The 16650-nt window shown below is 43.1% G+C and overlaps 2 protein-coding genes across 4 annotated transcripts in view; one reads left to right on the forward strand and one right to left on the reverse strand.

The window, feature by feature from the left end:
* Window positions 1-3824, forward strand: part of ANKLE2 (ankyrin repeat and LEM domain containing 2) — a 41928-nt gene extending 38104 nt beyond the window's left edge. For both annotated transcript variants that reach the window (XM_036764728.1, XM_036764734.1), the window contains 2 exons: window positions 386-517; window positions 1557-3824. In XM_036764728.1, coding sequence (XP_036620623.1) covers window positions 386-517; window positions 1557-1758 — 334 coding nt within the window. In that variant the 3' untranslated portion in view covers window positions 1759-3824. The remainder of the gene's footprint in view (window positions 1-385; window positions 518-1556) is intronic.
* A 4653-nt stretch (window positions 3825-8477) lies between these two features.
* Window positions 8478-16650, reverse strand: PGAM5 (PGAM family member 5, mitochondrial serine/threonine protein phosphatase). 2 transcript variants are annotated; one of them, XM_036741934.1, is made up of 6 exons: window positions 16351-16650; window positions 13697-13875; window positions 12749-12874; window positions 11805-11893; window positions 11391-11524; window positions 8478-9662 (listed from the first exon to the last, which is right to left on the reverse strand). In XM_036741934.1, exons 1-6 carry the CDS (start codon window positions 16557-16559, stop codon window positions 9512-9514), a joined length of 888 nt encoding a protein of 295 aa, XP_036597829.1. In that variant the 5' UTR covers window positions 16560-16650; the 3' UTR covers window positions 8478-9511. The 2 variants fall into 2 exon arrangements, with proteins under 2 accessions (XP_036597829.1, XP_036597828.1); XM_036741933.1 differs by having other exon boundaries at window positions 11391-11521; window positions 16351-16606.

The following is a 16650-nucleotide window of genomic DNA, read 5'->3' on the forward strand; positions in this document are numbered from 1 at the left end:
TAAACTTGCACTTTTGTAAAATGTCTAGGGTTCATATAAAATTGCATTTAGGGGTCATACTCAAACAAGAATAGCATGGAGTATGGCCAGACTGCAACCCCCGATAGATCAACATATGACTTTTCAAGGAAAATATCCTCCTGCCATAACTTGGCCAGTTTGGTCATGTGTCATTGGGGTCAAATTAGCCTTGTCATTGTCTCATACAGGCAAGACAATGGCCTTAGCTGCTGGCATGTAGACAGTCAATCTACATGCATACCGATCCTTGAATAAAAAATGATAAGTCTATTACTCTTATAGTTAATCTGGTTAAGAAAAAAAATGAGAGATTTTTGGGAATGTTTTTGTTGTTTTTTTCCATTCAGTTTATTTTGTATTCTAGGGAAGAGCCAACCAAATTGGACTGGGATGTTTTCGCAGCTATAGAGCATGTTGACATTGACCCTCAGAAATACCCTGCTATCAACAAATGGAAGAATACCGTTCAGTCCTTTTCTGCTTTAGAAAGGCAAAGGTATTGGCACAAATTTAATGTAAGAATTTGGACTGTAATTCTTTGTAGTTGCCTGCTTGAATAATGAGCTTTACATAAAATTGACAACTGGATATCTAAGTTCTAATTTATGATTGCAGTATTTAAAATTGTACTGGGGATCCTAAATAGAGGAGACAGCACAGTGTAGTAGAAAGTATGCATGTTGTGGAGCCAGGAATACCTGCGTGCAGGCCCACTTTTATGTGGGCTGGTTGTGTAACCCTGGGTAACTCATTTCCTGTGCAAAGAGATGGTGCCAGCCAGCATTGGAGAAGAAGATCCTTGCCTGGGCTCATTCCATCCCAGTGAAATCACAGGACCAGTCCCGGGTCTTCTCCTAATATAAAAGGTGGTGGTTCTGTAATCTTGCCTTTGCAGTGTTTTGCATTGGGGGCAGTTGATGTGCTTTGGTGAGTTGGGATGAGTAGTGGGATACATTGAAAAGAACAGCGTCTAGAGCCTGAGGCCTGGATTCAGAGCTCATTTATTGACTCTACCTGTGTGACCTTGGACAGGTCACTTAATCTCCTTGAAGCCTGAGTTTCCTTGTGGATAAAATGAGGGGATTGGCTAGAGATGGTCTCTGTGGTCCCTCCTGGCTCTGGCTCCCAGTCTGACCCGCTGTCTTGCAGAAGGACGTGGTCATGAATGCCAAAGAGGCATTTCCTAGGGACTGGCTGCTGGGGGGGGGGAGGCAGGGGGCCCTGGGATTAATTCTCAGGGCCACCAACCAGCCCTTGTTCACTCTAAATGCCACAAGCACCTTTTCTGCTATGAAAGCAATTAGCATCTTCAGTCTTGCACATGGACGCTGAGAACTCACAGACTTCTGAGGGGTAGCATTGTTGGTGCTTGATAGGCTTCATTTCTTTTCTGCTTGTTGATCTGTCTCCCAGTCAGTTTCTGTGTTGCAGATCCCCAAAGTCCACAGATGTTTGTTTCTGTACTACGTTCCTTCCATTCACTACAAATTACAAAATATAGTAGTAACATTTCTTTCCTTTTTTTCCCCCCACAGCTGGCCAAGCCCTGCATTGAAAGGAAAACTCAAATCCCAGTGTTCGACTTTGGGTTCACCTCGAAGCTCCGTGTGCTCCAGCCCTGGAAAATATGGCAGTTCTTCATGTTCACCTAGTTTGGGGAGCCCTGGACGGTATAGCCCCGCATATGCAAACTTGGTACTAAAGTTAGGTCACCCTCCAGAGCCTCCTGCCCTGTAGAAGATGAGTCTGTCTTCTGGGGGCCCCATTTAATTTTTCTTTTATTCTTTTTTTGTTTAAAAGTGGGAAGGCACATGGAAGAAAGTTTTGTTGAAATAACACAAAAGAATGTATTCTGATTATTTATTAATCCTCGTTTGAAGAGGACAAATGTACAAATTTTTTAAAAATGCAAATATAAATTGTTTATTATCCCAGCTAGATTACTGTTGATTTGTGAGAGAGTTTGCAAAATATGAATTCAGAGAAAATTTTTTAAATCCTTTATGGTAGGGCAGTGATAAATAAAAATGAGGATCTTTATAATCGAACAATATAGTAATCCATTTTACCCTATGAATGGTTTTAGGTGTTGGATGAGGTGCATGATCACCTTGACAAAGAACAGCTAAGTATCTAAGCAGATGACTTTGAATGTCAGGGAGGCAGTGCACTTGGTTAGAATTAGCCATCATCCTCTTAACTTCTCAACTTGAATCAATTCACTTTTTGTTCGGTTTTTACTTTATTTTGTTCATAAAAAGGAAAAGTTTGGTAACTTTTGGCTTTGAATTTTTATTATATGATGGAGAGAAACCTATCTGGTTAACTAACATCACTTCAGACCGGCTTAAAGAAAATTGTGTTGAGGAAGCTGAATGAAAACCTTTTATAATTCTTTCTTTCTTGTAAACATCAGTGTCTGAGATGCTGATAATTTTGGTTCATTGGGAACATTAAAAAAGTTGAAGATAAAAATTGGCTTTTTACCTGTGAGAACTAATGGAAGTAGTCACACCAAGAACACTAGCAATAACTTACGGCCCTTCTTACCAGCAGGGGTTTCGTAGTCCAGGTTAGTGTGACCCCTTCCTTGTGCTTAAAGAAATCCCCAAATAAGTTCCTTAGCTTAGAAGCTGCCTCAGAAAGTTGCAGTGGCAAATGTCTCCTGTGCCTTAGCTTTAGGAAGGAGGCCACTGGCGTGTTTGGCAGAAGAGTGTGCACTGCCGTATTACAGGCAGTCAGGAAAGGGCCCCTCTCCCTTAGCAGGCAGCTTCTCCTGGCTCAGGCTGAAGGTGAGTGTAAAAAGTATTTGTAGAAATTTTTTACAGTTTTAGAAGCTGTAGGACATGAATGGAGCTTTATGACCTCCGAGGACTGCTGCTCTGTCACTGACTGAGGCTCCGCATGCAAGCCTGGGCCCTCTTCTTGATACGGTGGAGGCTACATATGACCTCCAGAACTGCTCTTCATGTGTTCGTGAGCTTAATAGTGCCTTTTGTTAAAAAATAGACAAAAAATAATTTTTTGACCTTTCTTTTTTAAAAAGTGTAAGCTGACATCTTAAGTTTGAGCACTTAAGATGTTTATTTCCTTTGTAGGAGTTTTTAATTGAAATATACATGAGAGGCTGTTACTTCTGCATGATGACTGGAGAAGGATCTGAATTTTGGAATCAAGCTGTAGATTTTAAAATTGTAAAGATTATTACAGTTATTGTTTAATTTGTTGTGTACAGGATAGTCTGGACACTAAGTAGGTAGAAGTCATGTGTCCTGTTAAGAACAGAGCGTCACACTAAATAGGAACAAAATACTGTTACTGCATTCACAGTAGAGGGATATTTCTCCACCCTGACTCCCTGTTACACTAGCCACTATACTAAGGTGTTTGTATTAACTTTTCTTTTATACATAAAGATGGAAATAAAAATTACAGTGTCCATTTTTTTATTTTGGTCACAGTGTTTTTCAGACAATTGTTCCTAGATTCAATATTTTCTTCTCTCCCACGTTAATATGTTCTCTACTGACTTTTTAAAAAAAAAAACCAAAAAGGTTGCTGCATGGTAGGTTTGGCACATTGATTCATCAAGGGTCCTGAGTTATACTACATTTTATATTATACTGCTTTGTACCGCTTAATGAAATAAATTATTTTTAGTTTATGATATTCTTAATTTTGGACAGAGTACCTTTCTTGACAATATTTTAAGCCCTGTTTTAGAAAGCATTCAAGATATTAAAATGCTGATGGATTCATTTCCTATCTTTAGTCACTTTATTTTGTAAAATGCTTAAATCTAGCCCAGAAAAGGATGGTTCTGGTATCAGTTGAAACATCTTACTACAAATTTTGTTAAATGAGTTAGGGAAGAATTTCATTGTAAAATTTTTTTGTGTTTGTGAGGTTATGAAATGTGTGATTCATTTGCTATGAAAGTTACTTTTATGTGCAAATGGAGCTGAGGTAGGCAGTCCTAATGCCCCAAAAAAGATCCTCTATGAAAACTATATTGGGATGCATTAAAGTTAATTAGAAATTTTTTTGAGCAATTAATATTTTCATCAGAAATGTAACTTGCTTACTTTTTTTTTTCCACTAATTGAAAGAGATAGGCTGAAATTTCAGCATTGCTTTTTTCACTGAAAAATGATCAAACAGTGAAGCTGTTGCAAAAGTGTGATTGGAGGATGTGGGGTGGATGAATGATAGGAGTTTGTGGATGACCCTTGAAAACCATCTGTAAGGACAAAGCAGCCTAACCTTTTTTCCCTCATGTCTAATTCTGGTAACCAGTTAACTTCTCAGGAAACAATTCACTTCAAAAAGGGGGACTGGGAAGTTCAATACTGGGTGATGGACTTTTTTAGACTGCAATCCTAGCGAGTAGACGAGTGAATGACAAAAAGGTGCTGTAATAATAGAATACGTTGAGGCCCAGTGTTGAGAACATGGGAGTTGACAGTCCCACAATACTCTGCCCTCATCGGACCATACCTGGAGTATTGTTAAGTCTAGGCACTACATCTGAGGAAGGACGTTAACAAGCTAACAATTGTCCAGAGGAAGATGAACAAGATGGTGATGGGACTAGAGACTATATACCATATGAGGATCAGTTGAAGGGACTGATAATGTTTAGCTTGGAGCAAAACTCTGAGAGGACATTATTGCTAGGTTCCAGATATTTGAGAAGCTGTCATGAAGGATGACTGACATTTTGCCTGGCTCTAGAGGATAAAACTAAAGACTAGGAATTAAGGGGAAGATAGAGGCCCAGCTTAAAACAAAACTTGTTAGTGTTTACAGAGGTCCAGAAATGGAAAGGATTGCCTTAACTCCTCCAGGTGAAGGCTGGATGGCCTTTCTGTTGATGTAAGTTTTGAATCGAATGGCTTAACTTTTAAAGGCAGTTTCAACTTCACATTTTGTGACCGGAAGAGAATCTTAATCTCAAGTAAAACTGAGAAAAGCTTTGAAGTGTTTCAGGATTAGAGAATTTGAGTCTCAACTTTGAGAAGGACTTGATTTGTCTTTTAACACCAAGTTTTATAATTCCCTAAAAGGCAAATGCTTATGGGATACCACACTCCTAATGTAAAGGTCCATAATGATTTTTCAAATGAGACTGAATCCATATTTCTTAATTTTGTTTTAAAAAGCTTTTAAAGTTTATTTTTTAAAAATACTGACATAAATGCTACATATTCTGTGTTTGTGCAAATTGGGTCAAGAGTAGATGATTCTCTTCTAAAGGGAAAAGAATGCTAGAATAAAACCAGGGGCACAGCCACTGTCACAGAATGGAAAGGGAACGCAGGAGATTGTCGTTGTTAAGATGGACATGGGAGAGCCTCTAATCCAGCCTCCCTTGATCGATGTTAGAAACATACTTACATTGTCTAGGAGTAAACAATACTCTTCGGGAAGCCAGGAATGTTTTAATCATAGTTTACATTTATTCCTCCTGAATAAATGGGCACATCCCCTGAACAGAGTACAGGAAAAAGTACAAAGGACTCAGGTGGACGCCAGTCCTTTATTGACCCCACCATCAGATCTCCCACCAAGCTCTTCATTGGTCAGATGCAAATCCTTGACTGTCTACGTCATGCTGTCCTCAAATGGCTCATTTAAGCATGCTTCTAACCTTTCACCTGACCCACCAGAGGCCTGGTTTCTGCTAAGCTGGGGGGCGGGAGAGGAATACTTTTCAACTCTGTGGAAACAGAACTGCTGCCCCATTTCTTAAAATAGATGAGTAGCTCTGAGGCCTAGAAAGGGTTACCCAGGACCTGTCGTCTTTTTATGAATTGTTTTAAAAATCATTGTTATTTTTATTTATAAGTGGAGAGTCCTGAAAAGGTGATCAATGATGTAGTTGAAATTCCTCAGGAAACAGACAAATCATCTATTTAAAACAAAATTTCAAAGAAAAGCAGGACTTTCATTTCCCATTAAATTTAACTGCCCAGTGTCAGTATCTTCAGTCACACCTTGCCTAGAAATAAGTGATGTAGGTCTTAAACTGAGGTTTTGTAGAGAGGTTGTGGTTGAAAGGGAACTGGATTTGTTCTCATCTTCAAATTGTGTGACCTCAGGCAAGTCACTGAACCTCTGGGCTTCATTTTCCTCCCTTCAGAGTCAAGTACTTGTTGAATTTCTTACTCTCCAAGATCAGGCAGTTACACTAGTAATTGTGTGATCTCTAGTCTATATCTAACCCAGCTTGGGTCTCCTCTGAAGTCTAATCCAGTTAGTAATGATTGCTTGCACTTAGATAAAACCCAAAGGCCAAGAGCCCTGTGAAGTAGGTGGTTTCATTGTAACATGATGGGAGCTTCTGATTGTATATTTACTGTTTCTGTAGAACTCATGAAGGCCCCTACTTCAAGCGGGCCAGCGCAAAGAAGATGTCAGAACCCCCAAACCATTCCTTCTAGATTGGGGTTTTGTGAGTGGTTGTGGCCAGCACTCTAAAAATCAGCCTAGCCTTCTGTGTTTAAGATCTAGAACCAACCAAATTACTTTAAAAGCACTAAATAACTAACTAGGATAAGTCTTCATAAAATAGATGTAGGGACCTACTACATTCCATGTTTTACTTGAAAGCATTCTGCTACAAAGATTCCTTCGATTTGAACTGAATTGCAAGAGCTGTGCCTAGAGTACTGTATCGGTAATGATGGTGGGACTTTTTGCTGTTCTCTTAAGTGGCCTTTGTTTGAATGGGGCAGGTAAGACAAAGTAATGGTAATCAGGGCAGGACTTTTTGTTGTCTTCTCCTTGGGAATGCTGGGGTAATTAAGTACCTTTGATGAGCCTTGCCTTTCAAATGTAATGGCCAGCAAAATGGGATTTTTCACGGTTCTTTATGTGCCCCTCTGCACTGAGGTAATCAGGTACCCCAGGGCCATGAGAAGGGTATATGAGATCCAAGGTTGGTGCTTGACTTTGGGGGCTCTCACTCACTGGAAGAGTGGTGTGGGACTCTGTAACTGCCCCCCTCCCCTGCTTTGCTAACCCATAGCTATTGGTTCTTTGGTAACTAAGAATTGTGATTTGGTCTGTTTATACTGTTGATGTTTGTAATTTCTATCTGTACTTGCAGGGTGCTTGCTGGCTTTTCCTCCTGAACTAAGTGAGTTATATCTGTATGTTTGATTAAAGTGAGATTGTTAACCCCTTACAGTTACTTTCCTCAGTAAAGCAGATTAAAGAACCTGTGCTGGCAGCTATCGTTGCCACAAGTATACATCTTGGCACAGAACAACATGCCTTCGGCCCTCCTGGCTGTGCTGCTTCTTTTCTTTCTCTTAAGCTCTGACTTGAGGCCACGGCCTGCTCCAGATTTTCAAGGACTTTAACCCAGACTCCCTTACCTGAGGAATGAGGGAGGGCAGGGAACCATAGGGTTTCTTCTATTTTATTGGGAACCTGTGAGTCTTTTATAAGACAAGGATAATAGGCATTTGGTGCAGCATGGTACACGGAGCAGCACTGGATTTGGAGTTAGAGAGCCTGGGTTTGAATCTTAGATTTACCAAATTAGTCTGTGTGCTTGGGGAGGGTCACTTCACTGGTTTGGACCTCAGGAGATTCATCTACATGGCTCAGTGGATAAAGTACTGGGCATAGAGTCAGGAAGACCTGGGCTCAAACCTTGCTTCAGACACTGCTTGCTGTGTGACCGTCACCAGGCCAAATCACTGCCAGGGTCAAATGAGACAAAAATTGAAAAGTGCTTTTGTAAACCTTAAAAGTGTATGAATGCTTTGGTATTAGTACAAAAACAAGGGAGTTGGAGTAGATAAGGTCTAAGGCCCTTTCCAGTTCTGGACGTCCTCTGGTATAATTATCTGGTGTATGTTACTGATGAAGGCATTTTCTATCAGGGAATATTCCTATTGCTTCAACACCATAAATACAAAGCAGTTTTCCATGGGCTCACTAATTAACCTGCTCATGGGGCCACCAACTCATAAGACACTGGGAAAGATCACAAAACCACATGAGTAACACCAATAAAATAAAACAATTTATTGTGTAAACGTTAAAAAAGTTGATAGACAAAATGATAAGTTATCCCAATTGTTTGCATTGATTGATTGCAGTAAAATCTTATAACCACTTTTTCACAGTAATTTTCCTACCACCTTGTTTTACCTGAATTAAGACATTTGTGGCCAGAGAATATTTGGAACACTTTTTGTCTAAAATACCCCAAAGCACTTAAGGGCTACTGGTGGCTGAATCCTTAATTGGTATTATGTATAAGACATTAGCAACAACCAGAGGCACCCCAGTTACCAAGTTAAGCAAAGACTTTCGTTTGGGCCATTAATAGACCTTCAACTACACCATCTTTTTCTAGTATTAGACCTTTGTTAAAAAAAAAACAAAAACTCTTGGGCAGCTAGGTGGCGCAGTGAATAGAGCACCAGCCCTGTAGTCAGGATGCCCTGAGTTCAAATCCAGCCTCAGACACATGACACTTAGTAGCTGTGTGACCCTGGGCAAGTCACTTAATCCATTTGGTTTGCAAAAATAACCCACCACCACTCAAAACACCGCCCAGGTAGCACTTGTCAAAGTGCTTTTGGTGGCTTTTTCTCAGCTGGACAAAAGAGTCTGTGCTAGCAGAGACTTCTCACTTCTTATTTTAAACGAGTCTCATTCTAGGGAATGTGTGTTGTCTCCCAGGCTTAGGACAGCTCAGATCCCCTCTAAGCAGCCATAGAGGTGGGGCTGTCTTGTTATCCCAGCAGCTATTACAAGCTGTAACTGGGATAAGAAGTGGGTTTTCAAAACCAGGTGGTTAAGGGCCTAGAAAAATGGTGAGGAAGCTCAGTTAGATACCTGTCTTTAGGAGAATGAAAAATAAGTTTTAATACTAGAGATCTAAGAATCACTTGAACTAGCCTGAACTGTTCTTCAACTGCATGATTGATCACACCAGACTGTCCCACTGTAAACAGCTGTAACCACTGCTGGCATACTGCTGGCTGAATGAAGTCCTTAGTTTCAGAGGGACAGACTGATTGAGATGGCAGGAAATTTAGCTATTGGTGATATCTTCTTATAATGAAAATTTACTCTCATGTGTGACTTGCACATCCATAATGTCATGCTACATCCAAATATATAGAAAATATATAACTTTTAACTCCTATCCTACTACTTTATTCCCTTATGTCACACAAAAGCTTTGGTCAAAGAGAGGCAACTTCTCTATATCCGGAACCTTCTGAACCTGTGAAGGGTATCTGTCCCAGTGGTGTCTTCGTCTTCCCTGGCCAGGAAGGCCTTTGACAGAAAAGCAGCATTTAAGCATAGTTTTATGTCTTCAGGACAAGTATAGTCAGCAAAGGAAAAACAGGAGTGGGAATCCACGTACTTTTGAAAACGCAGCATTCTAGCCAAACATTACAAAACAAAGACAGGTCCGCACGAATGGACACACAGCTGATGACTGCAGAGGGGAGGGCGTTCAAGTGCGGGTGATTTTGTCAGGGGGCATGAATCCACTGTCCCCCAGGGTCCTTAGTGCCACCCTTCCACTTGGACGGATCACCAGATGGGTTATGCTGCCATTATTAAGGGACATCCGCAGCCAGCCCTCAGGAGGGAATTGTAGTGCTCTTAAAGAAGAAAACGGTTGAACCATTAGGCCATGCTATACACATCAGACACTTGGGAAAAGGGCTGACAAACATACTAACAAAGCCCTTCCCCCAGCTAGCAGCATGTGCTAGATGGACAAAAACTGCCAAAATAAGCTAACACTGCTAAGGCTATTTTAGTTATAGGAAAAAAAAAACTTACAAACCTTTTGGAAAGCAATATGGCAATACACAACACTGACAACCACTTCTTAATAGCAAAAAATGTGGACACTATATTCAGAGTATGTGAAAAAATTATGGTATGTTAACATAACAAAATAAGGCACCATAAAAATATGAATACAAGAAAAGAAAAGCCTTGAAATGATTCAGAGTATGAGATCACAGATCACAGATTTAGAGCGGGCAGGGACCTTGGAAATGGGCAAGTGGAAATCTGAACCCAAACTCTCCAGATCCCAAGTCAGCATTCTCTCCCCTGCAATAGAACCCAAATGGCACAGAATGCTGAAACTATGTAAGGACTAAAAAGCTTAACGAATTAGCCTGAGCTGGAAGGGGGCACGGAATAAATTTCCATGTATGGCTCTACTTTAAGATTTGTTACTCATTTGTTTTTATAGTGAAATACAAAACAAAGATAATAAAATCAGGCAGGACTTTTATATAGTCTGAGTAAGGTACAGAAGTGAATGAGGCCTCTTCTTTTTTAAGCCAGTGTTTTCTTGAAAAACTCCAGGATGCTGACTGTAGCAAGACAGTGTTCAGTCTAGTGAGTAGCACTACAGTCTAGACACTAATGACAGAGTCCTGGTCTGGACTGCTCCAAGAATGTACTGAAGCAAGGGGACTGCCACCCCAAACTTGAAATAGAAGGACAAAAACCACAGCTTTAGTATCTGTAGTTCAACGTGATGGCCCCTCCTGGTCAGACATGATGGATGGACTCAGGCTACCAGACATTTTCAGATATGTCCAATCCAGGAGTTTGGTACTGGGGTTTTATTTTTCTATCTTTTTCGATTAGGAGGAAGGAAGGGGGAAGGGAGAAGTAGATCTTTAATTGAAAAAATTTTTTTTAATTTAAAAAAAAAAACAAATAAAAACCTAGTTTCTTCTGACAAAGAGCTGGAAGGGACATCAGAAATCATTCCACCCACTCATTTTACAGATGCAGCCAAGAGAAATCAGGTGATTTACCAATGTTACACAGGCAGAGTTGAATGCTTCATTCCAGTAAAACTGCCTTTTCAGTGTACCACTCTATGTCCCTTATGCAGCTGCTTGTGAACCACTGTTTTCAGTTGAAACCAATCACAAACCAAAGACATGCTAAGGACACACAAGAATTGGTGACCACTATGGTCCCATTCAGGATACCCCAAAAGTGCAAGTTTTAAGATTTGATATACTTAAGACTTATGGGATACCCTGTATAAGGGGGAAGGGCATACGCATTTATAGCACCTACTATGTGCCAGGTACTTTAACATTTGATCCTTAGAGCAACTCTGCAATGCAGAAAATTATGATGATCTTCATTTTAACAAAGAAAGAAACTAAGGCACACAGAGTAGAGGTGAAGTGACTGGCCCAGGGTCACACATCTACTAAGTGTCCAAGGCTAGATTTGAACTGAGGGCTTTGTGACTTCAAGCACAGTGTTTTATCCACAGTGCTACACAGATGCGTAAAATATAAAGGAAGCTCAACACTAGCCACACAGGGAGCTCCTGCCATTACCTGCAGACAATGTAGCGGATGACATTGGCATGACACACAAAGATTTCATAGCTGTCTTCCTCCTGCTTGGCATCTGCACGATGGATGAAGTTCCGAAATGCAGCCTCAATACGGGCTCCGTCCTCATAATACTGCTAAGGGCAGACATTGGGGAAATCACAGATTAACAAGCTGTCTAGCACAAACACCCATTCTGACCCTTGGGTGAGGAATAAAAAGTCTAGTCCTGAGGTGGCTGATCTAAGATGAGGGAATGAAATAGGGGTTCTGGAAGAAATATGTTCTGATGCATGTGCAAATGGAGCAGACACCCTGGAGACAAAGCCTCATCACTCCTGCACAAAGTGTCATTTTCTAAGCAAACATCTACCCCCAGATTAAAAGCCACCCAGAAAAAAAGATTCTTTTGTTTACCCGGGCTTCTGGCTTCCAGTCAGATACAGGAGGGTCAGGTTCAATGGGAGCACCTTCCCGGAGCAGATCGGTGCTGACTCTGTTGACTCCTGCAGAGAAAGGCACAGTGCCCCTGTCATAGTGATGGTGCTGGGGAATGGGGCTGATGCCTATTACCTCCATCAAGCATCAATGACCCAACTAGCTGAAGTTATTCTAGAAAACACTCCTAGGCTGAACTAGGCCTTAGTATCCCAAGGGGCCAGCCTCGAGCTATACAGGTTACCGCAGCACCACTCTCAGTCTAGACAACACTAGTAACAGAAAAACACAGCATGAAGGGCCAACTACAACCCTTCCTCACACACAAAAAAGGCAATTAGTGCTCTCAACTGTTTTTTAGTTGAAGGTGAAACAGAAACTTTAGTGTGTCCAGGTCACAAGTCTTCACTCCCCAGGACAGCCTGGGCATGTTCATTCCAGAAGGGGTTTGATGACCCTTAAGATATCCATGTTATTCCAGCTTTTCTTCCCTTGTGTTTTCTACGTATGAAAAAGAGGCTGCCCAGGCCTCCTCAATATTACCTCATGCATTCACTTTACAAATGAAATAAGCCAAAACAAAAACCAAAACCAAATGAAATAAGCCATACAGTCCACTGGAAACAGCGGAAATGGACTGAAAGGTCAGAGAGCCCAGGATTCAGATCTCACCTCGGATACTTCTGAGTTCTGACAAGCCACTTCAGCTCAGAGCCTGTTTCTTCAACTATGAAATGGAGATAATAGCCCCTCCCTCACAACATGACAGAGGGACTCAGTGGACTTTACTGACTTTGAAGTGCTAAAGGTCAGTTATGATACATCAATTACTGAGTCAGGGAGATCCATCAACTGTCCTTTCTGTGGCACTTGATACAAATAGGGACATGAGAGTACTGTCAACACAGCCTGAAGTCACCTACCTGGCAGGTGTTTGGAGATGATGTCAGTTGTTTCTATTGCTCGGGTCATGGAAGAGTGCACAATCTTATCAAACTTCACGCCCAAGCTAGCTAATCGACCACCAGTCAGTTCAGCCTGTTCACGACCTTAAAGTTGAAACACATTGTAGAGTTCTATTTGACTCAGCACACACAGCCAAAAGGGAATCAAGTTTGGGATGTTTTCTTTTTTCAACACGTGCTGAGAAAAATACCTGATTTGATTAGACTTAGTTACCCCTTACATTCAGCCAGGGTAGTCACCCACTGCCAGGAACACCTACCTAGTCACAAGCACCAGGGCCACTAAACATTTCATTCATTATACCTTCAGATCTGCACAGCGTGAGCTGTGGCCCACATACCAAGTCTTTGGAAAGGCTCTTGGGAAAAGCAAGCCCCTTTTTACATAAGCCTAGCTGGATGCGGCTCCATTTGAGTAATGCAGCACTGAAACAGCTTGAGCTGTGGGGCTGCCTGGAATATTCTGCACACTTTCCTCCCTCCACTGTGGAATCCCCAGCTCCCTGTGCTCATTGTGTGCCCCTGACAGAATGTCACCCTGACTACAAGGGTTGGTTAGTGTCTGCATTTGTGAACTCAATGCTTAGCCCACGGCGGGTACTTAGCTAACCAATGCCTGCTGAATTGGACAGTATGTAGAAATTGGAGTCCAAGCTGAAATTCCCTACATAAGCTGTTAGTTTTAAAAGACTCTTAAGAGCTAAAAATGATGGATGGAGGTCCAGTAGGCTGAGAATAAAGCTGAGACGTTCCCAAAGACCAGACTGTCCTGAGGGAAGTTTGAGGAGGGCAAAGGTAGCAGGTCACAGATGCATGGATTAGTATGATCACTAGTCAGGAGTCTTTCCCCCAGAAAAATAAGGTTCATAACAAGCAAGGGCCAAAGAGGGTTGAAGGCCCACGTACCCAGTTCAGTCAGAGTTCGATCCTTATCGAGGGAGCCGTCCAAATTGTACTGGGAATGCCTGATCAGGAAGATGTGACGAGTGGCTCTGGCTTTGAAGTTATCTAGCTTGGAGGTTATCTCCTCTTCACCAGTTTCTGTGCTTCTTTTCCTCAGGTTGATAAGAGACCGTGGTTCTCGCCTAATTTTCAAAAACAAGACATTTCATCCAGTGACTTTCTATATAATTCCCCTCTGAGCATATTTTATAAGAATATTGTGTATCCCAACTTCAGGCTGACGGGTCACCTGTGAATAAAACTTGATATCTAAGAATTTAAACATAATTGTTGGAATCAAGCAGCTCTGTGCTCCGATCCCATCCAACGCTTATTAGGTACATTTACTTATTTAGGTTTTAGTCAACTGACAGTTTTTCCATTTGTAAATATAATGTATACCATAACTTCTTTCTGAAAAAAATCTTCTTCCATTTTAGAGGCAAGTGTAGAAAGTCAAGATAGTTAATTTTTTAAAAATCTGATTTGCGACAGTAAATTCTAAAGTACTATTGCGGCTTTGAATTTAGTTTTTCTAAAACTAACTAGAATTAGAAATAGCTGCAGGAAACAAAGCATAGGATGTTAAGCGGTCTTTTCAAATTAGCCTTAATCTGATTAGAAAAGATTTAAACTCCAGTCCTTTAAAATGAAATTGGTTCATTGGATTTCTAGCCTACAAATCCTGGCTCTGCACTTGTACTACCTGTGTGACCTTGGCCAAGTCGCTTACCCTCAGCTTCCTCATCTGAAAAATGAGGGGATGGGAATGGACTAGCTAACCTCTAAGGGCACCTCCTGCGCGTCTTGCAATCCCAAGCATGGGGCCCTCTTTACTTGACGCTCCACTTCCTCATCTGTAAAAGCAGGTTTGCACTAGATAATGACAGCTAGCATGCACAGTGACTTAGTATTAACACAACATTGCAAATATTCTCACAACAGCCTTGGGAGGTAGGTGCTATTATTATCATCCCTATTTCATTGCCAAAGAACCTGAGGCTGGCTATGACCTTGGGCCTTTCTGACTCCAGGGCCGCTGGTCACCTATCACACTCTGAGGCTGCTAAGGTTCTTTCCAACCCTTAACACAGAGCCATTAAAAAATTTTCTCACTGAGTTTTTCCTCCACATTCGCCAGGAAGGGCTTACTGACTGGCTTGTTGTGAGCACGGATGAGTATAAAGTGTTACCTCCAGCCAGATCTGCACCGCTTCCTGGTGATTATTTTGTTTTGTCTCAGACCTGTGATTTCATGGGCTCGTCCACAATGCACAAGGTCCCTCCTCACCCAGACGGATCAGGAATCCGTAAAACACAGACTCAGAGAGCGGCCTGGGGCGCAGAGAGGTCACAAGGCCAATAAGGTACAGGTCAGAAGCAAAAGGAAAGCCCAGGTCTCACTGACCACAAGGCCATGTGCGCCCCGTGCCAAAGGCTCCCTAATGGCTGTTCAGAGGCCCCTAGGTAGTCTTGCGTTCCCTGTCCTGGAGGAAGCCTGGCAAGTAAACATCTACCATCGTCCAACTTTCTGGAAAGACTCTTGGACAGCGGGTACCTTGCAAGGCCTGGGTTCTAGGCGCAGGTCTGCCGAGAACCTCTGGCGATTCCGCCAGTCTGGCACACGGATTCCAGAGCGGGCTAGCCCTAGCTTTGGCCAGCCTGGCTTAGGAGTCTGCTCCGCTTTGGGTGCCAGCCCGCCCTGCTGTCCTCTCCAAACCCTGCCCTCTCCCTGGAGCCCTACCGGTGCCAGCCCTTTAATGCCCAGCTCCCATAAAGCTTTCCCAGGTTCTTCACGCCAGAACTGGTTCCTTACTCTTTCGAGGAGTGATACTAGATTGTAGGCTCCAGGACAACAGGACCGTGGATTTGTGTTTTCACCTTCACCTACCCAGCACTCAGCGGGTGCCGGCCTCGCAGTAGGTGCTAAAAATAAATGCTTGTGGACTTGAACCAGAACACTTAACGCAAGGCCAGGTAAACAGTCGGTGCTTAATAAATGTTCATTTTCTGGCTTTAGGCTAAGAGGAAGGTGTAACTATGCAGTGCTCAATACCCCTCAATGGTAGGGAGCAGGGATTGATCGAAAAAACAAAGAGCACCTTAACCCCCCCCCCAAGTGTCCCCGGACCTCGGGGTGACACCATCACTTGTAATTCCCCTACTCCCTCTTCCTCTGAGCTCAGAAAACACTTTATTTCTGATGTCCTTTCCTACTTCAATAAATGTGAAGCTAAAGCGTCCCTTCCCAAATTAATTAAAAGTTCCTTTCCCATTTAACAAAGATCAGTGTCAAATTCTTTCTTCTGAGGAAGTCATGCAATTCATTACGTAAAATCGAGGCGCTCCGCACAGCGTAGGCGCTTAATGAAACCCTAGCCAAAGGCGTCCACCAACATGCAGTAAGACAGGCCTTCCAAGCCGCCCGATCGCAGCTCATTCCTCCCCGGCTCTGCCTATCTGGGCGGGCCCTTCATCTCCCGCCTCCGCGCGTTGCTCAGGGACGGTTCGCACCGCGCGCCCCTCCGCCACCTGTTGCCATCCCACCCCCCCCCCTTCCCCTTTACAGATGGGGAAACTGAGGCCCGGGGAGGAGGGCCTCGCCCCGCCGTCCTTACTTGTCCCAGTTGCTGTCCCACACGCCGCTGGTGGGCCCCGGGCGCACCCGCTCTGCCCACGACGGGGCCTCCGGGCCGGCCCACCGGGACTCGGCGTCCGAGCCGCCCGCCCCGCGCGGCTTCCCTACGGCCACGGCCGAGAAGAGCACGGCGGCCGAGCCCCCCGCCAGCCCGCAGGCCGTCAGCTTCAGCGCCTGCCGGAACGCCATCCCGTGGGGCCGGGCCTGGGCCGCCTGCCGCCTCCCGCCGCCTCCCGCCGCCGCCGCCGCCTCCTCAAGCTTAAGGTCGGAACCCAGCTGC

Source organism: Trichosurus vulpecula, chromosome 1 (genome assembly GCF_011100635.1).
Source record: "Trichosurus vulpecula isolate mTriVul1 chromosome 1, mTriVul1.pri, whole genome shotgun sequence".
NCBI classification, from domain to species: Eukaryota; Metazoa; Chordata; class Mammalia; order Diprotodontia; family Phalangeridae; genus Trichosurus; species Trichosurus vulpecula.